Here is a 22,501-nt window from a genome sequence, read left to right as displayed (position 1 = left end):
GACGACGAAAATTATGGTAATCCCGAAGAAGTGATGAACGTGATGATAGAGATGCTGCTGCTGCTGATGATGATGATGTCAGTGATGAAAAGGATCACAATAACAATGGTCATGATGATGAAGATCATGACGACCACGGCGGTGAAGGTGGCAATGACGATGATGGAGATGATGACAAATATCGTCACAATGATGAGAAAAGTTGATGATGCAATCAAGACGAGGACGAAAATGTTGATGACGACAATGAAGGTGATGATGACATCACAATAACGATAATGATGATGAAAATGATCACAATGATATTACGCCTTTGACTGAATTGGAAAATGAAAGTAAGCAAAGTTTTTCTTTGTGTTTTGGTTGAGATGTGAAGTTGTCACCTAATCCTCAACGAATAAAGTGTTCCAAGTTTTACTCCTGAACCAAATTTGTCGCTGTCAATCAAGGCGGAGGGGGCGTGGCTCGTGCATGCCTGCGTGTGTGTGTGTGTGTGTGTGTGTGTGTGTGTGTGTGTCCATACAGCTGCTTCCTCTCACTCCGCAAACATGCCACACATGATCCTTCATATTCATCACATTAGGCACACGTTATGGACACGTATGAAGTGAGCAATGTGGGGAGGAAGAGCAGGAGGAAGAGGAAGAGGAGGAGCAGAGTCACAGGTGAGTACATCATTTCATCCTATTTCATGTCAAGGTTGTTTCCCAAATGATTTCCGAAAGTGGCGTTGCGTTGCGCTCAGCGAGGTCAGTGCGTCGCTGTGTTGTCCTGAACATCATCGTCGTCATCACGACAGTTAACGAATGCAAAAGAAAGTCCTCGTTGGGATCCCCGTACACAAGCCAAGCTGTCCTGCACAGTTAAGGTCCAGTTTCACTTCAACAACACCGCTTAACCTTTGGATTTTTTTTTTTTTAAGTTGAGATCAATGCAAGTTAACTTTTCTCAATGATTTTTTTTTTGTAGATTCCAAAATTGCCCTCGCTTGCAAATCTTGTTCTAACAAGCAATGAAACTGCTACAAATAACTCATGATTAAAGAATCCATCCAAAAAAATACCCCTGTTACTGAAGCAAAGCTTTGGTTCAGAAATATTTGTTCACACAACGCATTATTATTAGGAGAAGAATGTCACATTCTAGAAAACGACCGAGGTGCAGTAAACTGGTGTGGAAAAGTTGACAGTGGCGTTTCCCATTGCGGGAGGCAGATGGCCGGCCATCAATTACGCCATCAACAGGTCAGTGGCGGGCGGGATTAGCGTGCCATTGTGCCGCATCGTTGTTCGTTTGCTAATCCCGACAAAAGGCGGCAGATTACCGCTTGATGGCCTTTCCCCCCCCCCCCTCCCTCTTTTAAATCCAGAGTTTTTATTCAAAGTATTTCCCCCCCACTAATCCAACTTCCATTTTCATTAACACACACACACGCACATGCACACGCGCCCGCGCACGCGCACACAATTTCAGAAAATCAAACAAGTTTCTTAAACTATCAGAAAAATGAAAACGCCATGGCAACAATCAAAGAGTCGAGTAACAATTGACAAAATGGGTCGTATTGATCCTACAATGCGATTGTTGGTGGACATTGATTCTCCTTCAGAAGCAAAGCAGAACTATAAAGCCGATCGAGTGTCTTTCTCGTGATAGACCATCAACTTTCCTCCTATGAAGAAAAAGTTATTAAACTGAAACACAAAAGAGGAGATTATTGTTTTTTTTGGGCACCATATGTCACTTGAGTAATTCCTCCTCTGCCGTTTGCTCATTTCACAAATGGACGCTGGGATTTTCAGCCCCATTTGCGTCACCTTTCATGACTGAGCTTGCTTCCTTCCTTCCTTCCATTGCCTTGAATGATTTTGTTTTATACCCAAGGCCACCGCAATGATAAGACATTTTTAAAAGACCTAACATTGGCCTCAAACTCTTCACTGTGTGTTCAGGTACGGGCAGCGAGGAGGCAAGGAAGATCGGCGAGCGAGCGGGCCAGCCACCGAGCGTGGGCAACCCGTCCGCAGCCTCCGAGAGGAAGCCTCCCCAATCAGGGCAGCACCCGGCGCGGGAGAGGAAGACCGACTCGCTGCTGCGACCTGCTTTGCGCTACGACACCACATCCGAGACGGGCCCCCAGTTTGCGGTGGCCGTCGATGGCCTCCGCTTGGAGGGCAGGGGAACCTGCAAGAAATGGGCCAAAATGAGGGCGGCTGAGCTGGCACTCAGCTCTATGGTCCAGTTCCCCCACGAAGGCTCGGAGGGCATCGGGAGCGCCGCAACCGATTTCACGGAGGATCAATTGGATGGCTGGCAAATGTTTGACACAGATGGCACAGGTAGCCAAAGTATTCACGCTCTCTTGAAAGGGTTTCATAACAAATACGAGATGACAGTGAGTTTAGGACGTACCCAATCAGCACGAGTTCCCTCATTCCGGCCGATTGTAGCTGAGAAAAATCTCACTTAGCGCAAGACCTATCTGACTGGTTGTTTTTCCCCGGGCAGAGAGGAAGGAGGTCTTCCCCCAACCTGGCAGCCAATCCAGCTCAAGAGAAGCGGTCAGTACCCGGCGGCTCTTGGGCGGTCTCGGTCCGATGGGGCTGCTCGCTCAACTGCGACCGGGCCTGCGCTACTTCTGCCTGACCGAGCGACTTCCCGGCCGGCCGGAGAGACGTTTCATTGCGGCGGTGCGGGTGGACGGGCGGATATTCGAAGGCTGCGGCTACAGTCAAAGAGCCGCCAAGGCCCGGGCGGCGGCCGCCGCTCTGCGCTCCCTCTGTGACGTTAGCCTCGAGAGCAAAATGAATGGTCTCTGTGGGGACCGCCAACAACTTCCTCAGGTGAGGAACCGTCGCGTCTGAGCAGATAGGAAACATCCCCAAACCTGGACCTCAAGTCGAGTAACAAACAAATCTGACTCCATTGCTGGTTTCTCCTGCCGTGCCGTTAATTCTTTCTCTCTTGTGGTCTTCCATCCTTGTCGTTCTCTTTTGTCACTCCCTCCATCTGTCCCCTTTCCTTCACTTGCAATCCCTCTTCCCTACACTTTTCTTCAGTTTTTTGCAGAGGCCATCTTCCAGCTCGCAAGACAAAAATACCAGCAACTAATGGACCAAAGCCCGGCCACACCCAATATGGCCGCCGTTATCATGACGATAGGTTGTTAAGAAGGGTAAGAAGTTGCTATGGGTATTTCAGATCAACAATCGGGATCATTTTTGCTTCTAGGGTTAGAGTTGAGCACAGCTGAGGTGGTGTCCATGGCAACTGGAACCAAGTGTTTGGACTGGGATGGCGTTCGTTGCGATGACAATGCGCTGCATGACTGTCATGCTGAGGTTGTGTGCAGGAGGGCACTGTTGCGTTTCTTGTACGCTCAGTTGGAGACGCTCCTGATACGGTAAAGTCTAAGAGCAGTTCAATCAAATCAAGGACAAGTCTAGACTAGAGTAGGCCTGAAACTAGTCCAAATCCAAGAGTAAATCTAACGGTAGATCTTTTGTAAAGTCCTCTAGACCAGAATGATGTTGGGCCGGTGTCCATCTTTGAACCGGTGACTGGTCGCCAAAGGATCTTCAGGCTGCGAGACCACATTGGACTCCACATGTTTGTCACCTCCTCACCATGCGGAGATGCCAGACTCAACTGTCCATATGAAAACAATACTTCACGTGAGACAAGCTCTGATTAAGACTAAATCTACATCCGAGTTTAAGTCTTCGACAACGTCAATAGAATCAAGTCTAAGAACTTTAAGAGACAAGTAGAATCACGTGCTGCAAGTGTTCTAGAGAGAAAGAGGTGTGTATTTGCCTTTGTGTATCATTAGCGTCCAGGAAGCCCAAGGTGTTGCGCTGCGGCCTGAGGACTAAGGTGGCGGGTGGTCAGGGAACCTTGCCCATCACAGCTCGGTCAACGGGTAAACCTCAAGTCAGCATGTCCTGTACGGACAAAATAGCCAAGTGAGTGACAAATAGACCAGACCGTGGGTGCCCAGGTCCGATCCATAAGAATCACGATCCAGCCGACTCCAACGCACCCGATTCAAATGATCAGCAAGCTTTGTGTGTGTGAGAACAGGTGGTGCGCGGTGGGCTTGCAGGGAGCGCTGTTGTCTCACCTGGTCGAGCCGGTGTACCTTCGGAGCCTGACGGTGGCCACGTTGAGCCACACGGGGCACCTGCAGCGCGTTCTGGTTCGCCGCCTCGGCCCCAATAAAGGGCACGCTGCGCTCTACCGACGCCAACTCCCGCTGCTGGCGTGTACATGTGCACTTTGACCCTAACCCTCTCTGCGTGTGGCCATCTGGCCCCGAGTGTGAACAGAAATGTTCGTTGCAGGTCTGAGAAGGGTCGAGGGGCGCGCGTACGGAAATTCGTCACGCCTCAGCGTAAATTGGAGCGGCGGCGACGCCGAGGAGCTCAGCACCACGTCGGGGTTGCGCAACGGCGGCGGGACGCCACCCAGACTCAGTAGCTGTGCTTTTTTCGTCCGCTGGCAGCATCTACACAGACGAGTAAGTGCACGCGCTTGCTCGACGCCACGGGCGTCTGGGCGCGGTTTACGAATTGCTCGCACTACCGCGGAGTCATCGAGTTGACATTTTGGCCCGAGAGTCAGCTATATTTTGAAAACGTCTCCGCGAATGCCTCGTGGTCACGAGTCTTAAAGCGGGCGCTTGGTTGCCCCGTCCCTCAGCTCAACAAGTGGACGTCAGAGGACAGGCTGAGGACGTACGGCGCCTGGAAGGAGGCGGCCGGTCCGTACCAGAAGGCCGTGCGGCACTTCGGTGTCGCCGTGCGGGACGCCGGACTCGGAACGTGGCGCAGGAAACTTACGGCGAGTCCTCCGGGCGCCGAGGAGCGTCCATAGCTTATGGCTCTCTGAAAACAAGCGCAATTCTCTCCTTTGATTAGAAAATGATATTGCATCATATTGTCATGACTATTTTTACAAGGTAAAAAAGATGATTTGTACAAGTGTGAGAGAAAGAGGTCAGAGAGGCTGCGTCAGTCAGCGATAGTCGTTTTATTTTGATGGATGAGTACCAAAGCGACTTTATTACAAGGCCAACGTTGAAAATGAAGAGGCAGCCAGCGTTTGACTGCTTCCAATGGCTTGGGCTCATTTTCATATACGACCGGGTTGGAGAAAACTTTGTTTTCTTTCTTTCCTTCCTTCCATATAAGATGGACAAAAGTCTGCAACGTGACAATGTTGACATCAAATCTTGCACATTAAACATACTCTCTTTCTTTGTGTGTGCGCGCGTGCTAATACAAAATACAGCAAATCCTTTTGATAGATGAGCCTTTCTTTATATGATACAAATAGAGTATGGAGGACTAAAAAGTGCTAATACAGCAGAGTTAAACAATTCATGGTGTGAAAGCAAAGGCCTTCCCACATATGTTATTCCTATACTTATTCTGCCTACTTTTTTGACGCTTAACTACTTCCACGTACTTTAACTGATTGAACTTTATGGGCTCTTTTTCATTTGATATTTTCAAATCGTTTTAATCCTCAGGTTCACCACATGAAACAATGAGGCATTTCATAACACCTTTAATTCCTCTTACAAGGAATTCATGACATCATTCGTGACTTCAAGGTGACTTTGTTGATTGATTTGATTTTGCCATCTTAAATATGGACTTTTTGTACACTTCTTGTCGGGAAGTTTCCCTCACGAGGCAATAGGTGTGGGATGTGAAACGCACGTGTACGCGCGCGGTGCCATTTGCCGCTGTCACGTTGATGCCACTTTTCATGGACGCACAGAAACTCACGTGACGCGTGGACAAGCAAAGCCAAAGTGGAGCGAGGGAGGGAGGGAGGGAGGGAGGGGCTGGCTCACTTCTCCAGCAGTAAGGCGGGGATGTTGATGTTCCAGCCGATGGCCTGCCGGTCGAAGCCGCAGGTGAACAAGTTGCACGAGGCGTTGTCCTCGCACCAAGCCGAACAACACACCATCCGCCGGTGGCCCTGGAAAAAGACGGTAGCTCCGCTTCAAGAGCAGATCTCAACTCAAAGCCACACGCGGAGACAGATCATTCTGACCTGTCTGTTGCTGCGCGGCAGTCTGGCCAAGCGCACGCCGGACATGTCGAAGAGTCGCACTTGCCGATTGTCGTGAGGCAGAGCGATGATCCTCTGATTCACTGACACGCTGATCCTACACGATCAACTATTATTCCTCCAATGGATTGGACGAAAACGGAGGTCGCCAGAGGCTCGCTCGGTACCTGTTGACGGCCGAGTCCGTGCGGATGGTGGCGATGGGTGAGCGCATGTTCTTCAGGTCCCACACCTTGACGGTGCGGTCGTCGCTGCCCGACACCACGTTGTCGCCCACCGTGAACACGGCCGACGTCACCGTGCTGCGGCGAGGAGGGATGACGGGGGGAGTCAAATAACATTGAACAGTAAATGTTGTTCGGCTGGCTATCCAGACTTATATGGGCAGATTCAAGCTTATTTGATTGAGCTGTCTTCGGGACTTCACCTGATACTGTATGGTCGCCTTAAGACATAAATACGAGTGCGTGTGGCAGAGAGAGAGAGAGAGAGGACATACTCCGTGTGTCCTTGGAAGACGTTGACAGAGTGGATGGACGGGTCTCGAAAGTCCCACAGCCTGAAGGTGGTGTCCCTGGACGACGTGACAAGAAGTCGCTGGCTTGGGTGGGTGCAGCAGTGCGTCAGCTCCTGGTCGTGACCTACGTACAGACACGCGGCGTTGACGCGCGGCGTTGACGCGTGGCGTTGACGCGTGGCATTGACGCGCGGCGTCGCCTGAACGACGTCATTCACGGAGCGCACCGGTGAGCGAATGCACCAGCTCCGAGGTCTCCACGTCGTAGAGGTTGGCGGCGCGATCCCAGGACGCCGTCACCGCCTGCTTCCCGCCCACCAGCCAGTCGGCGGCGATCACCACGCCCTGGTGGCTGCGCAGCACGGTGCCGGGCAGGCGCATCGACGGGCACTCGTTGGGCCCGTCCGCCTCTGTGTCCGCGTCATCCTTGTCGGAGACGTCCACGTCGTCCTCGCAGGGCGGCAGCTGAAATGTCGGACATCGGGGCGGGGCCGTGAGGACACCAGCTTGTGGTCAAGCCCGACATTTTCTGACCATCTACAATGTTGCCCGTGTCCCAGTTAGCCTAAAAGTGGCATCGCGTTCCGGCATATGAGTTCAAAGTGGCAAGATGGCTGCCCCCTCTTTTGGTCATACCCCACACAACAAACAACAGATTATTCCAAAGAAAATGTGGGGGTGGACTTCCCCCTTGAAGCTTACGCTGACGTCGGCGACGGGCTGCGGCACGGGCAACTGCACCAGGAACCTCCACACGTGAGCTGTCTGGTCGCCGGAGGCTGAGGGGGGGGACAAACGGCATTTGGTGAAGGAATGTGTCTCTTATTCTCCCCACTTTTGTGTGGAAAGCACATTTCTGGTCGCGCGGTCAGAATATTTCTAACATGATCTGTTTGTTGCCATGGACGAGAAGTCGGGAATAGCGCTTACCCGTCAGCGCCATCGGCTCAGTGGGATGGAACTTGATGGAGTTGACTGAGGACAAGCAGACATGGCACAGTCAAGACTTTTGGCACCTCCTCAAAGTGCCAGCAAAGACTCCACTGGCATCACCTGATCCCTGGTGGCCCAGATACTTCAAGAGACATTTGCCTGTCTCAATGCTCCACAACATGGCCGTGTGGTCTGAGGAAAAACAAAAAGACCGACGATGCTTCTTGAAAATGGCATTCTTTTCATTCAGATCTACAGCCGCTCGCTCTCATATGCACCAAGCCTCTCACTCATTCGGACTGGCGCCAAAAATAGGTGGAACGCGGCAAGCAAAGTCACGTGCCGGTTACCTGCAGAGGCGGTTCCGAGCACGACGGGCTGGACCCGGGTCACGCTCAGGTCCCAGATGCCGTCTCGGTGGCCCGCGTACTCTCTGAGCAGCTGGCATACGGCTCGGGATGTGGTGGCTTTAAAACTGGACACGATCTGGAAGAGGCACACAATGTTACAGACCAACAATTGTTGAAAAACAGATGGAAATTCTGTCCTCAGAGATGAAGAAGTGCTCGGTACCTTGCTGGTGGAGGCCTTGTAGGTGGTCTTTAGCTTCTGGGACAGCTGACTGGTGCTGTGGCTGGCTGCGTGGAGCACAGAGCAACGTTTCAAACCAAACTAAAGCAAGCCATGCCAGACTTTAGCTGGCGACTCACTCTTTGCTTTCATCGTCCCTTTGTTCAAGTCAGCACCCTCCGGCACCTGTCCGTCTGCGGCCAAGCGCTCGTTCAACGTGTCGATCTCTCTCCGAACTGTGCGTCAGCGAAAAAAAGAAGCTCAAAGAACCAAAGCAACATTTCCAAAGGGCACAAAAACGTTTTTCAGCAGATACCGGAGGACTTTGGAAAGCAGCGGACGCAGGTTTATGATGACTTACGTTCGAGGTTCTCAATGTAAAGGTGCTCAAACTCCCTCTCGATTTGACTGAACAGGTCCACGAGGTTGCTCCTCAGAGAGAGCGGAAGCTTGGAGTCCTGTGCGATAACACGCAAGCAAGAGAACATCACGCACAGCTCAAAATATACTGGGGTACTTCGACTTCCATGAAACGACATGGAGCGGACTACTTTGGAAAGCGTACAATAAAACTACAGGGGGCAGAGGATGGAACCCTGGGGAACACCCTCATAACTCTATGTACAACACTTTGTTTACTGTTTCAGACTAGCTCTAGAAATACTGCAAGTGTTTGGGAAACCTGAGGTGTATGCCAAGAGTAAAAATGAGGACAAGTGTGCATGTGAACACAAGAAGCACCTCTCCTCCACCCATGGATGTGTGCACAGTCCACTGGACAAGACACTACCACATCTACGCTATGCCTAACTTCAGATGCACAACTCGTAATAGTCACCATCATGATAAAACAAACACACACACAGACATGGATCTTAAAGTAGATCCTTAAACTCACCTCAGTCCTGGCCAAACATTCCAGATTATCACACGACTGGAACCAAAGTCAAAAGTCAACATGGAGGTGTGTGTGTGTGTGTGATGGAACGATCGAAATATGCCCTGAACCAGAGCAAATGAAGTGTTGCCCCCACCTGCGTGTCCAGCTGCACGTCCCTCTGCAGGAAGCCAGAGCGTTCCTGTTCCGTACTGTTGGTTCTGCGTATGGACAGACTGTGGGACTTCCTCTTCTGCTTAGCCTGCCGGACCGCACCTCCGCCGGTGCCGCCACCGCCTGTGCCGCTCTCCACTGGCATGCCTCTCACTTGCGCAGTCTGAAAGCCGGAGACGACATGCAAATGACATGCTCTTCTCCCAAATCAGATTTTCTCACTCCAATCAGTCTCATTCATCTGTTCCAGCTCTGTCCCCGATTCATTAAAAACTAATCCAGCCTGTCCGTCCATCTTTAGATTTAAGACTAAAACAGGAATTACTTCCAGTGTTAATAAGTAACTATGATTATGGGAATAGAGGGGGGGGGCAGACAAAAGAGGTGATTTGTCGCCATCTTGCGGTATTTTCAAGCAATTGCAAAGCTGTGAGTGAGCGTCAATTACTCGTGTATTTTCTGTTTGCGACAAGGCTCGGTCTCTCCCACGTCAACATTGTGTGTAAAATATCACTGCTGTCAATCACCTCGTACGGCACGACAGCAAAAGAGATTATGGCAACATTTAATCGCTAATCTCGCGACGAAATGAGGAGCTAATGTTGACGCCGTTAGCTTTCAATAACACTAACAGGCTAACTAACGGAGGAGTCAAGACGATCAAGCGCGACTGGGAACTTACCTCTAAGTCTACAGGTGAGGCGACGACCTGAAGAACATGGCCAGGAATTAAGGCGAGCGAGGAAATAGATGGGGGGGGGGACCAAAACAAAAACCAGACGCCCTGACACTTGACTAGCGCCGCTACCTGACGGACAAGGAGCGACTTCTGGTGCGGTGCAGCGGATTTTCACAATAAAAGCTCGGAGACGTTCCATCAATTTAACGAGGTACGTACTTCTGCCAATTCATCATTTGGAGCCAAACCTGAAGAATAGCAAGACAAATCAATGAAATCACTTTTTTTGTATATAATTACACATATTAAGCCAATGGTAGTCACAGAGAAAGGACTCGTATCAAAAAGATAATAAAATGTCATTTATTTGGTGTGCATTTGCAAAGAAAACGTTTCGAACTTGCACGACTGTCCACGTTGTGGCTGCTCTGAACCCATCATGACTATATCTAGGTCAGTGGTTCTTAACCTGGGTTCCGTCGAACCCTAGGGGTTCGCTGAGTCGGTCTCGGCTTCGGCAGAGCCTCCACTGGGGAGGTCCCAACACACCCGATTTATCGTGTACATTCGTAATAACGCACATCTGAACTGGTCTCGCAGAGGCACACTGATTTGTAGCGATGTCATTTGTTGAGTTCATGCATTGTGTTGGTTTTGTTCTTTGAACAAGGTGACCATCATGCACGGCTCGTTTTGTGCACCAGTAAAAAAACATCTATGTCTTGAATTTGAAAAAAAAAAAAAAAAGTTACTTTTCACTAAAGACGGGTTGGGTGAATGTGAATATGAAACTGGCAGAGTTCGGGACCTCCAACATGGTTAAGAACCACTGATCTGGGTCTTGTGGTGTTCCTCGGCCAGATGGTGCTTTGTTCTCCCTGAGCCCAAAAGAAGGCGCTTTGCTTTGTATGGGAAGCGGAGAAGGCCCCCAGCAATCTTTGCAGAGAGGAGGACATCGGCCCGCCTTGGTGGCCGGCTACATGTTGTAGGCGACGTAGACGGGGTCCAGCTGGTCGGCCAGGAATCCGTCGCGCAGGTGCATGCGCTGCTTTTCGCCCCGCGAGTTGATGGGGACCACGCCCACGTCAGCGACAACCACCACGCCTACGATCAGGTAGTGCTCCTCCAGGACGGCGTTGGTCACCAGCGGCACCAGGTCCAGCGCCTCCTGCTCCGACGCTGCCAGCTCCACCACCGCCACCAGCAGGTTGCTCCACGTGAACACTGCGCTGGTAAAAACAATAGGACAGGCAAAAATGGACTTAAGTTGGATTTCTTTGATCCCCGCTAAGTCAAAAAAAAACATCATCTCATGGAAAAGAAACCATCAAATTTCAGAAGGATGAGCCAAATTTGCTGCTGACCACTGTGCGATGCTCTTGTGCGTCCTGACGACGGAGGTCTCGATGTCCACGGGATGGTAGCGCATGCCCCGCAGCTCCATGGCCTCCTCCAAGGCGCCCACCACGTAGAGCGCGTCGTGGCGCTCTGCGGGAGGGCGGCTCAACCGTCACGCGGTTTTGGAAATGGCCCGAAAGACGAGCGCTGGCGCCACTGACCTCCGTTGGCGTCGGTCAGTTGCGTCCTGCGCAGGAAGCCCAAGTAACCCGTCCGCGACCACTGGCTGTGTGTGTCTCCGAAGCTCAGTCTGGACGCAAAGTGATCGGACGGCGGCGCCTCGTCCCCGTACACGCTCACGTAGCCGCCGGCGTTGTGGCAGCTTTGAACCCAAATCTAAAGAAAACAACAACCTGAGTCGTCGCACCGTCAATGGCCACTCCCGGTTTCTATCAAAAAAGCACCTCGCCCAGGTGAGACTCTCCCATGGGTCCTTTGGTCTCCGGATTGGCGATGATAATGCGAACGCCGGGAAGGATCTGAGAGCAAGCGAGGAACAACCATGACAAAAGGAAGAAAAAGCCCAGTGCCGGTCCCACTCACCTTGCCAGACTCCATCAAGGGCAAGCTGTGAGGCGATCCCTTCTCGACCAGTCGCACCCTGGAGCGCCGCAAAGCAAGCATCGTTAGCGCCTGCGCGTTAGCCCCGAGATGTGAGCGTACCTATCGTGACGCAGCGCTCTCATGTCCACGAAGACGGTGGTCGGGTCGGGGCCGGACGTTCCCTGAGGAGATGTTTGGTTCATTTCTTTCCTGCTCACCTGGTTGTTTGTTTTCATCAGACAGAATTGACCTCAAACTCACCTGAAGGCAGACAGCCATGTTGACCCGGCATCCGAAGGCGGTGCTGACGGCTCGGGACTGAAGGCCGAGGTCCTTGAAGAGCTTGGAGAAGGAGCGCGTCAGCGAGGTCCGAGGACGCTCCTCGGCCACCACCACGCAGGTCCTCACGCGGGACAAGTCCACGCCGCGGCTCTGCCAAAAGCGATGTCAGTGGGGGGGCCTGCGAGGGTTGGCCTTGGCCGCGGCTTACCTTGAGCGCGTCCGTCTGCATAGCGAGCCCTCTGGTGCTGGTGTCCACCACGCCGTAGGAGCAGAAGGTGTCTCGCACCTTGTGCTGGCTGACGGCCCAAAGCCATAAGGAGGCGTTGCTCTCCAGCTCGCACGGCGGGATCAGGATGGAGCGGTGGCCCGAGTACACGCTGCACGTCAGCGCACCACACGTCACGTGTCCACAGAGACATTTGCTTTGCTTTGCTTCACCCACCTGCAGAGGCACCAGAGGACCAAGCCCAGGCCGCAGTACGGGTCCAGGCAGATGGCCACCTCTCTGGACGGGTACAGCTCGCACTGCAGCTTGATGGAGCGGCACAGGGCGCCGGTGGCCGCGTGAGACATCTGAACCCACGTGCGTGCGTGTTAGGGCCACGCGAAATCTCGTGCAAGATGTCATGTGCGTACCTTGACTCCAGCGAGCATGCCGGTGGTGGACACGCTGAAGTCCAGGTACGCCAGCGTGTCCGGGTCGGAGGGTTTGTACAGCAGAGGAGCTTTCTTCTTTGGTAAATCGTCTAAGCAACACATTAAGCGTCACGAAGTTACTCTCCCATCCGTCCGAGGGCAGATATGCGTCAGCGTGTACCCGTGTCCAGGATGGGCGGCCACGTGCGGGAGTCCACGGCAGCCGTGGCCTCTTTGGACCTGAGCAGCTTGGAGATGACCTGAGTGGTCAGCACGCACACCGAACAACTCACCTGCAACACGGTGTACACATTTCACGTGGAACGCTTCCCTTGAAAACGTATTTTGCCGTTTACCTCGACGATCATCTTGACGGTGGGCAGCGTGGTGGCGACGTCGCGGGGGTGAGGCGGCCGTACGGTGACGGGCACGCAGCCGGCGTACAAGCAGCCGTAAAACGACACGATCAGCTCCATGCCTGGAGATAGACGTCATGCCGTGACTGACTGGCTACTTGCCGGGAAGCGTCATCGTAAAGCGGCTCCAACGCATCACCTGGAGGGTAGAGCAGCGCCACGTGATCTCCGTCCCGAAGGTGGCTGCGTTCCGCCAGCATGGCCGCCACCTTCTCGGCCTTCTTGTGGAGCTGTGAGCACGTCACTGAGCTGGCCGTCGCCCCCTGGGGGAGGTGGCGCGCAAGTTCTATCGAGTGATTCCCTTTGTGTGTGTGTGCTTGAGTGTGCGTGTGGACTCACTCACCCGTGAGTTGAGCAGCGTGTAGAGCACATGTTCCGGTGTGCTCTGTGCTCGCCACTGTAACACCTCAGACAGGAATAGGAACTGAAACGGAAACTGGAGGATGTAGCCGTCTGCCTCGCGCACGCACGCATGCACAGTGTCAGGTGTGCCACCTGGTGACTGTCCTCGGCCTGAGTCAGGTCTCTCCCGCTGGCCTGGGCGATCCTCTTCCCGGACACCAGATTCCCCAGCATCACCGAGGCGGGGCCGATTTCTGCCGAGAGCCAGAAGATCCTCAGGCCACGTGCCGCCCGAGCGAGTGCGCACGTCTCCTTCCCACCTCACCTGGTTGTTTCTGTCGTGGTTTGGGCAGGTTGGTGACGCAGGTGTGCGGGCACATGAGGACGTTGGATGGGTGCAGCGCCCCCTCTAGGAAGAGCTGCTTGGTTTGGCACAGGTGGATGCCCCCTAGGGGACTCTTGGGGAGCGTGTTGGGCGAGACCAGAACCAGGCAGTACACACCCACCCGGTGGATCCCGTCGATCGCCTGCGCGGGGCGACCGCCGCTTTTAGGTCCGGCTGCGCGTGCATACGTGCGCGCGTCGTACCTGCAGCACGCGGCTCATCCATTGGAAGCTGTCCTCCTCGGTGGAGTCGGGCCGCTGCTCGGCGACCACCACGATCCTCTCGTCGTGCAGGACCTCGATGGAGAACACGGCTATCCTGTGGCACGCAGACCCGACTTTGAAGGTGTTTGAAGCTGACATTTGGACATTCGCTGCTCACCGACCGGCCCCTGTAGACAAACTTCATGGGCTCCACGGCAAGCGCCGTGGCCACGATGTCGTCGGCGTTGTGGTGGCGCCCGCCCACTGCCATCAGACCCTCGATCTTGCCCGCCACGTACACCAGACCCGACGCGGCCACGAAGCCCAGAAGTCCCGTCCTGGTGAAGGGAGAATGGTCCACGGCGGCGCCGGAGCTGGTGACAGGGACCACCTGCAGACAATTTAGGAACCGTCCGGCTCCACCTCCCAAAAACAGGCAAAGAGCAAGCAAAGAGGTCCTTTTCCAACCTCAAAGGTGTTCTTGGTCCTTCCACTGAGGCCGTAGTAGGACGAGCCCGTGGCCACCGTGCGCACGCACAGCTCGCCCACCTCGTCGCTTTTACATAGCTGGGGGACGCCGTCCATCTTCACCGCGCACATCGCAGCTGTGGGTGTGAGCAAAACACACTTTGGCCAAACTCAAATTGCGTGTGCGTGCGTGCGTGCGTGCGCACTCACCTCCGGGCATGACTCTCCCGACGTCCTGCACGGCGAGCGCGGCGAGCTTGTCGTCCGAGTCGAGTCTGATGACTCCGTGGCTGAGACTGTACATGGACAAAACGCCGCGAGGGGGCGTCTCGCCCGTGTCCTTGGCGGGCCTGCGCGCAAAAGTCCTCACCCAATCAGAAGGCGACAGAGGCGTCATCATTTGCAATTTTGGACGAATGCCGACCTCCTGACGGCCACGGTGAGCGCCTCGGGCGAGCCGGCGCAGGGGCAAATGATGCCAGACTTCAAGCCTTTGCTGCGAAAGACGTTGAGGAAGGCGTCGCACGACGAGACGGACCCTAGGAGAGAGGACGGCCGAGTGAGCCGTGGAGTCCGGAGGGACGCTTTGCAGGCGTTGCGCGCTTACAAGGGTTGGCGCCGTCGGCGACCAGCAGCATCCTGAGCGAGGCCAAGTTGATGTCGCGCTGATCGCGATGCGCCACCAGAGCCCAGTGCATGTCGCGCGACTTGACGCACGCCACCTTGGCTGAATTCAGCACACGTAGCGCTTTCAGAGAAAATGGCCACGGGGTGCCGCTTTGGCCGTTGGTTACCTTTGAACTGACACACTTTCTGGATCCACGCCAGCGGGTTGACCTTCATCAGGGCATACGGGATGCTCACCACGTGCAGCATATTCATCACGCTCTAACACGTACACACACACACACACACACACACACACATTTTGTTGCCGTTGCTCCAATGGCTAGCATGGACATTGAGGCAGACCTTTGCTAGTCATTGCGTGTGTGCGGATGTTTGTGCGTATTTCTCACTGTGAGGACGCCGTGCCAAAGTCCGACATCCTTCTTGAAGTCCAGAACGTTAACGATGGTCTCGGCTGCACATAAAAACAAACAAACGTGAGAGCCACCTAAAGGAGGATGAGGAGGAGGATGACGTCACCTTCGGTGTAGGCGCAGGCTTGCGTGAGGGCCCGACAATGAGTCAACATGGCGGCGCGTGACACCGTCACACCCAGGACGCCGCCGTCTTTGCACGTCTTGTACTGACACACACATCAAATTGTTTTCAAGTTTAAACATCACGCAAAGCAACTTTTGTTTTCAAGATTTGTCTGACCAGAAGTAAACGGGAAGCGGCGATCTAGAAATGTACGATTCCGAAAGCTGATGATTTGGACTCTTCATACCAAAGTGAAGCACTCGTTCACCATCCCTCTATGACACCCCCCCCCCCCCCCCCCTTCACCGTTGCGTACGAGTCACCTCGATATATGCCGTGTCGGGTCCGGGGTCCCTGATGCGGGGGAACCAGTCTCGAGGGGTCTTGGACAAGTGATTGGATTCCGTCACGATCCACAGCAGCTTGGGCCAGCCTGCGCGCGCCAAAGGACACACGTCGTTGCCGATGTTTGTTTTACCCTTGAGTTGAGCACGCGCGGGTGTCTTTTCATTCACGACCTTTAAAGTGCAGAATGTCTCCAGTGGGACTCTTGGGAAGTCCTTTGTGGCAGAGGTCGCTGGTGAGAGCCACGTTGACGCCGCAGCTGCCCAAAAGGAAGCCAATCTGCTGACCGCCCGCGTCCTGACGGGACAAAGCAAAAGAGGGGCGGCCGCGTTAGCGCGCCGCCTGCTGTCAAGCGCGCTAGCCGACGTGCCAGACTGGCCTTCCGTGTGAGAGGCACTTCGACGGGCACGGGCACCACGTCGGCCAGCAGGCAGCCGTAGAAGGCCGCCATGAATGAGCCGGGGTCGTTGTTGGGGAACACCAGCGCCACCTGCGGGAAAATTGGATCGTGCCGGTTTCCAGAATGAAAAGATGAACGTGGCTTTTGCCGAAACGTGGACCGACTCTGTCTCCGGCTCTGACGAGAGGTTCCTGTTTGGTTCCCAGCTTGTGCGACAGGTTGTAGGCCACCTTCACACTCCTGGACCAGAGTTTACCTGCAAACACGACACGGCACGGCCAAGTTCAGTGAGTGCCGAACGGGACGGCACGAAGACGTGAGCATTCCCCACCGTAGGTGAGCTGGCAGAACGGCTTCCCGTTGGCGTCCACGCTGGTGAGGCAGGGGGCCTTGGGGGAGACGGAGGCCCACCGCTGCAGGGCGGCCTCCGGGCAGGGCGACTGGGCGCCCAGTTCCTCCCCCTGGGCCGGCTCCATCTGGGACCCCTCCGCTTTGGGCAGGTCGGGGTCCGGCTGCTGCGCTGTTGGCATCAAAGGATGGACATATCCATTTGTTTGTCTTTCACTTCTGCCCAAGATGTGAAACGCCATTCGGGGAAAAGCGCTTTACCCTCCAGCAGCTCCTCAAAGTCGTCCACAAAGAACTCCCGAAGCGGCGGTCTCTTGGGTCTCTTCAGCGTGTTGACCAGCTGCTGAATCTTGGCTGAAACTCTGCTGCTGACCGGAACGCCTGGCCGCAAGTGGCGCAAACAGCCTCACGTTTTTTACTCGGAATCATTTTTTTCTCTCGATCTTTTCTCCAATTTGCACGGCTCACCGTCTCCAGTCTCCATCAGCTCAGCGTTGCCGTATTTGCACGTCTGTCTGTGGCCGCCGCCAGACTTTTTCTCCCCCTGCATCTCGTCGGCGGCATTGTTGGCGGAATTGGTCACGTCCGGAGGGGCGGAGGGCATCTCTAGCAAAAGGGAGGACAAATGATCGTGTTAAAAGTCACGGTTGAAGGCCAAAAGTATTGGGACACGGCTGGCTGGGCAACTGTAGCCAAAAGGTTGCAGGAAGAGCAGCCACGACAGCCCCAAGATAAAAACCCGGTCGAAGTGACATCAAACCTTCCCGCTCTGACTTTTGCCGTCTTCTTACCGGCTTTGCGGTGCTGCTGGTGCAGGCGCAGCCGGTGCGCAGATACGCGGACGTGCTGGGCCAGAACTTTGGCTTGGCGCCCGCGGACCGCCACCCCACTGCTGGCGGACGAGGACGAGGAGGTGGTGGACGAGTCGGCATCGGGGGCGGACGAGACGGAGCGGCCGACCCGCTGCTCGGCGTGCAGCGACAACGCGCCCGCCACGGCCGGGTTGCCTCCTTCGTCCTGCTCTCGCACGCCGTGGTCCTCCTCAGAGTTCTCCCCCTCGGAACCCGAGGACGTATCTGCGCGGCACAAAGACGAAGCTTTGGAAAAGGACGCGTGGTCGCGATGTGTCCGCGTTAACGTCCGATCGTCAGCGGCTCGAAATGTGCCGAATTGTCCAAATGCGTCGGTACCTGGCGGCGTGTAGGCGGAGTTGCGCGCCACCAGGGAGCGTCGCTTGGACGGCATGGGCACGGCCATCTTCCTCTGGCCGTGCTTGGCCAGGGCCGCCTGCACTGCCTCGCTGTGGACGTCTGAGCACACGCGACGACGCCGTTAGCCGACTCACAACGGATCCAGAGTGGAAATTGAATTCACCTGAGCGGTAGCGTTCATCTCGGGAACCCGACAAGCGTCGTCGGCGCGACGCCAAGGACGGTCTCCTCTCCTGCGCCGCCGCGTCCGCAGCTGCAAAGTAGACACGAAATCATATCATTGTTGTTCGAAGCTTTAAGGGACACAAGAGGAAGTGATTTTATTCCGGAAATATGAATCGTGTCCTTTCATAGCAAACTCGAACTGGGCGAAGCTCGAAGCTAGCACGCTTGACCTCTTTGGAGCTTGGCCTCAACTGTGCTCACGGATTTCCTGGTGTGTTTCATCCGTTGGAATGAGTTGAAAGCGAGTCAAAGTGCTTGCCTGGAATTTGTGGCAAAAAGGCTCCAATCAGTTGGCACCGTTTCTTCTCGTAACCTTTCCGCGTAATGTCACCTGGCGAGAGAAGAACGCAAAACAAGACTTTGATCATCTGCTGTTTTCTTTTCAATATGGACAAAGTGTGCATCTTGTTTGGACAGTTGTCTTCTTTGACACAAGTGTCCACAAGATGGCGTCACCCTCAGAAAGTTTAGGACTTTTTCCAGCCACACCAGCCGCATGACCATATAGAGTCGGCTGGCAGCCTGCGGGGAGCCGGCGCAAAGCTCACAAGAGAATCCAGAAAGAAAGGACGCGTGACCACGTAAAAAAAATAAAAATAAAGAGCAGGATGAAGACCAGGAGGAGGCCCAACGTCGCCTTTCCCTCCATCCAGCCGCTGGGATGAAAACAGTTCAATTCCTTGTTTGCACGCCGATGGGAATAAAAAAAAAACGTGGCAGGCGACGAGTCGTTTTGCGGTTGGATTGACGCTCGCGTTAGCTTGGTAGCATTAGCCGCGAGGGCCAAAAGCAGACACGTGCAAGATGGCCACTCAATGTTGACCTTTTTGTGGCATATGAAGGTGAAAAAAATTCTGGTGATCTTGCTGCAAAACACGCCCGCTCGGGGCTATTTTGCATCATTTGTCCATCAATAAGTCCAACATTGAAAGAATAAGTCATAGAACAAACACCGCCAGCATTGAAGTTCTCGCTGAGCTGTTGTCATTTTTGCTCCTCGATGAAGAACAAGAGGAGGAAGGGGCTGAAAGAGGAGGCGGACTCTGCTTTGGTGACACGCACCACGTGAGTAAAATGCCGCTCCCTCCGACCGTCCGTCCGTGTGTGCGTCCTTGCCTGTTTCCAAAGTGGACTTGTCCTGAGGGGATTTCTCCCCTCAAGTCCCAAAATAGACGCTGAGAGCTAAATTGCATTTTGGCTGGTGATTCCATTTTTTTTTTTTTCCACTCGCTTCATGTCATCAATGTGATGCTAATGTGGAGCCGGCGAACTCGCTAGCCAGGGAGCAACAAGAAACCACCCATGGGGATATCACCACGTACATATGCAAACATTTCTAAATAGAAAACAAAGAAGGAGGTGAAGATGTGTCATGCCACCCGGCTCATTCATATTTTGGCTGACCGGGCGGGGTGGCTTGGACTCGCCAGGGTAGACCGGACCAAACAATAATGCCACACACACCCGATTGAGAAAAACCATCACATGAGATCAATGTGACACCATCGCACTTCTATTCATAGCAACACGCACATGTGTGTGTGGCAGCCAAGTTGCCAGCATACGTGAACAAAGCTAGGAGGGTGCTCACTGCTGATTAACGCCTTGTTTCTGACCACTCAGCAAAAGTGCAAACAAAGACAAAAGTGCTCATGGAAAGATCTTGGTCAAGCATGAGGGAAAACTCACCGCTCATCCAACTTCTTCCTAGATGACATCATCAAGAGCCACAAAGTTGACATGGCGTGGATCGGATTGGACGTGATGATGTCCTAACGTGCTGACCTGGCTGGCAGCTCGGCAAATGAACGCGCGTGTGCGCTCCCGCCTATGCAGGATTGCACGCAAGCACGTGCGCGCACACTAAGAAGCAGACTTAGAAATGTCCTTTGCAGACTTTTATTCGATTTGATTTTATCTGAGACTTTGGAAAAAGTTCAACTTGTGAAAAAGACACTTTTGGGTTTGTGTGTGTGTGTGTCTGTGGAGTTGAAAGTGACATACAATGGCTACAGTGTGTGTTGTCATAGATACCAGCACACACTCTCTCTCTCACACACACACGCACACACACACACACACACGCACGCACGCACGCACGCACGCACGCACGTTGGCGGCGCCTGAAGCAAGGCATCTGTCGCTGGTTGTCAGTGAGCACATTCCAGCTTGACACACACACAGTTGCCATAGAGAGAAAGAAGTCGTCTCCGTATGAAAGCGTGTGCGTCCGTCCGTCCGTCCGTCCAATCAAGCGTCCTTTGTTGCTAATCAAACAGCGGCGGCAGGCCGAGAGCCGCTCGCTCAAACATACAAACTTCACTTTGCACTTCACTTTAGCATGTGATAGCCTCAAGGAAGCCCAGCTCAAGTGTGACATGATTGCTCGCCCAACTTAATTCATCCTTTTCTCACTTTGCATGTGTACGTGGTGACATCCCAAAAGTGCTTTCTTTTCTCATCCAGCATGTGACTCGTTTTTCTGCTCGACTTTCATCAGCCGCGGGGAACGTCCAGCCGCTAAATATGAAAAATAACGACCAGGACGGCGAGACAAGAGGAGGCGCCGCAAATTAACAACAAAGAAGGCATTGATTGCAAAAGTCAGGCGGCCTTCTCGCTTGGCCACCGGCTCGCGGCAACGCCCGCCACGCTCATCTGATGTCCACACTGGACGTCGACGCAGCCCGCTAAGCAAAGATGAGCGGAAGGCCTGAAAAATAGGACGCCATACCCGCCGACCTCTCGGCCCCGTCGGATGACCCGGCACTTTGCGGCAAGAGACGAAGATTCGATCAAATGAAGCCATTCGAGGAGACCCAAGACCCACAAAGCCCACTCGAGCGAGCCGAGCGTTTTCTGAGGGTCACGTTGACCCCTGCAGGTAGAGGGGACACTTTTTGGTCTCTGTCCTAACATGAAGACAATCAGCAGCTCACTCAAAATGTCCCCCTCAGTTCGTATCAAGAAGATTTTTTGTCAAACTGGCAGCTGTTCCCACACAACCAAATGTAGACCCCATTGAATCACTCAAAGAAGCAACTCAATGACCCAAAAGAACCACATGCAGAACCACTGAACCTTTGCCTTAAAAGGAAAACATTTACAGTTGAAAGGCTGAATTTCTCAGCATTTGGACAGTCTGGAGTTCAACAAGGTCTCGGAGCAATTCAGAAATAATAAAAATTCATTTCATTGTTGAATCTCAAGTGACCCACACACTTAACCATTTAGTTGAAGTAAGTTTAGTATGCAAAAACGATCACCACAAAACCCCGAAAATAAACTCGACATGTTGGTTACAAAATCAATGAAGTGGCAAAACATTTGAAGGCGTCTTTGAGGAGCAAACGTTGGCTGCTGTTGTTGTTGTTGTTTTCAACCGCTGTGTTGACAGTGAATTTCTTTCATTGCGGTTGGACACTTCATAAAACACGCACGCACGCACGCACGCACGGAAACTTGCAACTTCTCCCCGCTTCAACTTCGGGCCAGAGACTTCAGCACCCAGCAAAGAGCCAACGAGCAGAGCCGAGCCGAGCCGAGCCGAGCCAGGCATATAGCTAAGGCCGAGCGGAACCAGCAAACGATGCCACTCACCTTCCGATAACTCCAAGTCCAGCTCGGCCAGTTTGGCCCGAATCTCCACGGGTATCGGCACCAGCGGGTCCCTGTCCGCCATTCCGCCGTCGTCACTCTCCTTTATTTGGTGCGTCGTCTTTTTCCTCTTGCTTCTTCGACAAATCCTCTTGAAAAGATTAAAAAAAAAAGAAAAAGAAAAGTCAGAGCCTCGCCGTCCGTCGGTCGATGCGGATTTGTTCCGATGCGTCAAGTTGCTCACATGTGGGCTTGCTGTTTCCGGTAATGTGTCTGTCAAATATATTAGAGCGTCAAAGACAGCTGTTGGACAAGTAGTGCTTTAATTTTGAAAGAACGCTTCTACATTTTCCGGCTTTATCTCCATTCACCAGTTCGCTTTACACTTCAAAATCACGCATTCTCTGCCTAAAAATGCTTTAATGTGTATGTAGCTACTTCGCCAGCCTTAGTTACAGCAAAGGCTTGAAATATTACAAGAACATTTTTGTCAGAGTGATGAAGCCTTGTTTGAACGTTTCAAAAGTCAATGAAGCAGACGCTGAGAAACGTTTTGTTCAGTCTCCGGCGCCATCTACTGGCCGGCTGCCTGCTTGGCAGGCAAGCAAAACTAATGGCCATATGTGGCCAAGAGTTTCGCCCGCGGCCCATCCATCCAGCGTTCACATTTGCGAGAGTCCTGGAAATATTTGCTTCGTCAATTTTGTTGTTCTTCCTTA

General features: G+C 53.3%; 3 protein-coding genes across 6 annotated transcripts; 1 reads left to right on the top strand and 2 right to left on the bottom strand.

Moving 5' to 3' along the window:
• The first annotated feature begins 517 nt into the window (after positions 1-517).
• Positions 518-5,232, top strand: LOC147045818 (inactive double-stranded RNA-specific editase B2-like). Its single transcript, XM_085930678.1, has 10 exons — positions 518-665; positions 1,953-2,339; positions 2,509-2,843; positions 3,060-3,162; positions 3,232-3,403; positions 3,511-3,674; positions 3,833-3,965; positions 4,084-4,265; positions 4,344-4,519; positions 4,702-5,232. Exons 1-10 carry the CDS (start codon positions 593-595, stop codon positions 4,873-4,875), a joined length of 1,899 nt encoding a protein of 632 aa, XP_085786804.1. The 5' UTR covers positions 518-592; the 3' UTR covers positions 4,876-5,232.
• Positions 5,018-9,945, bottom strand: LOC147045817 (WD repeat-containing protein 37-like). Of its 2 annotated transcripts, XM_085930680.1 has the most exons (14): positions 9,838-9,945; positions 9,139-9,318; positions 8,466-8,562; positions 8,245-8,340; positions 8,108-8,172; positions 7,885-8,020; positions 7,655-7,726; positions 7,532-7,576; positions 7,304-7,380; positions 6,829-7,066; positions 6,584-6,725; positions 6,252-6,386; positions 6,067-6,181; positions 5,018-5,991 (listed from the first exon to the last, which is right to left on the bottom strand). In XM_085930680.1, exons 2-14 carry the CDS (start codon positions 9,298-9,300, stop codon positions 5,860-5,862), a joined length of 1,512 nt encoding a protein of 503 aa, XP_085786806.1. In that variant the 5' UTR covers positions 9,301-9,318; positions 9,838-9,945; the 3' UTR covers positions 5,018-5,859. The 2 variants fall into 2 exon arrangements, with proteins under 2 accessions (XP_085786806.1, XP_085786805.1); XM_085930679.1 differs by having other exon boundaries at positions 7,885-8,172.
• A 253-nt stretch (positions 9,946-10,198) lies between these two features.
• LOC147045816 (disco-interacting protein 2 homolog C-like) lies at positions 10,199-22,050 on the bottom strand. Of its 3 annotated transcripts, none has more exons than XM_085930262.1 (37): positions 21,786-22,050; positions 18,445-18,516; positions 18,124-18,213; positions 17,940-18,059; positions 17,541-17,825; positions 17,218-17,355; positions 17,011-17,130; positions 16,733-16,921; positions 16,566-16,657; positions 16,381-16,491; positions 16,175-16,298; positions 15,980-16,089; positions 15,657-15,759; positions 15,527-15,591; positions 15,302-15,395; positions 15,115-15,234; positions 14,932-15,046; positions 14,718-14,857; positions 14,508-14,644; positions 14,222-14,430; positions 14,040-14,154; positions 13,777-13,978; positions 13,605-13,705; positions 13,453-13,533; positions 13,249-13,372; positions 13,050-13,171; positions 12,875-12,986; positions 12,694-12,803; positions 12,500-12,630; positions 12,266-12,434; positions 12,037-12,207; positions 11,896-11,957; positions 11,776-11,833; positions 11,637-11,711; positions 11,394-11,568; positions 11,199-11,322; positions 10,199-11,063 (listed from the first exon to the last, which is right to left on the bottom strand). In XM_085930262.1, the coding sequence occupies exons 1-37, from the start codon at positions 21,865-21,867 to the stop codon at positions 10,811-10,813; spliced, it is 4,701 nt and encodes a 1,566-aa protein (XP_085786388.1). In that variant the 5' UTR covers positions 21,868-22,050; the 3' UTR covers positions 10,199-10,810. The 3 variants fall into 3 exon arrangements, with proteins under 3 accessions (XP_085786388.1, XP_085786387.1, XP_085786386.1); XM_085930261.1 differs by having other exon boundaries at positions 10,199-11,058; positions 21,786-22,019; XM_085930260.1 differs by having other exon boundaries at positions 12,875-12,941; positions 21,786-22,019.
• Between the last annotated feature and the right edge of the window lie 451 nt (positions 22,051-22,501).

Source organism: Syngnathus leptorhynchus, chromosome 14, assembly GCF_054491065.1.
Source record: "Syngnathus leptorhynchus isolate UIUO chromosome 14, UIUO_Slep, whole genome shotgun sequence".
NCBI classification, from domain to species: Eukaryota; Metazoa; Chordata; class Actinopteri; order Syngnathiformes; family Syngnathidae; genus Syngnathus; species Syngnathus leptorhynchus.
This window is presented reverse-complemented; position numbering and strand designations above follow the sequence as displayed.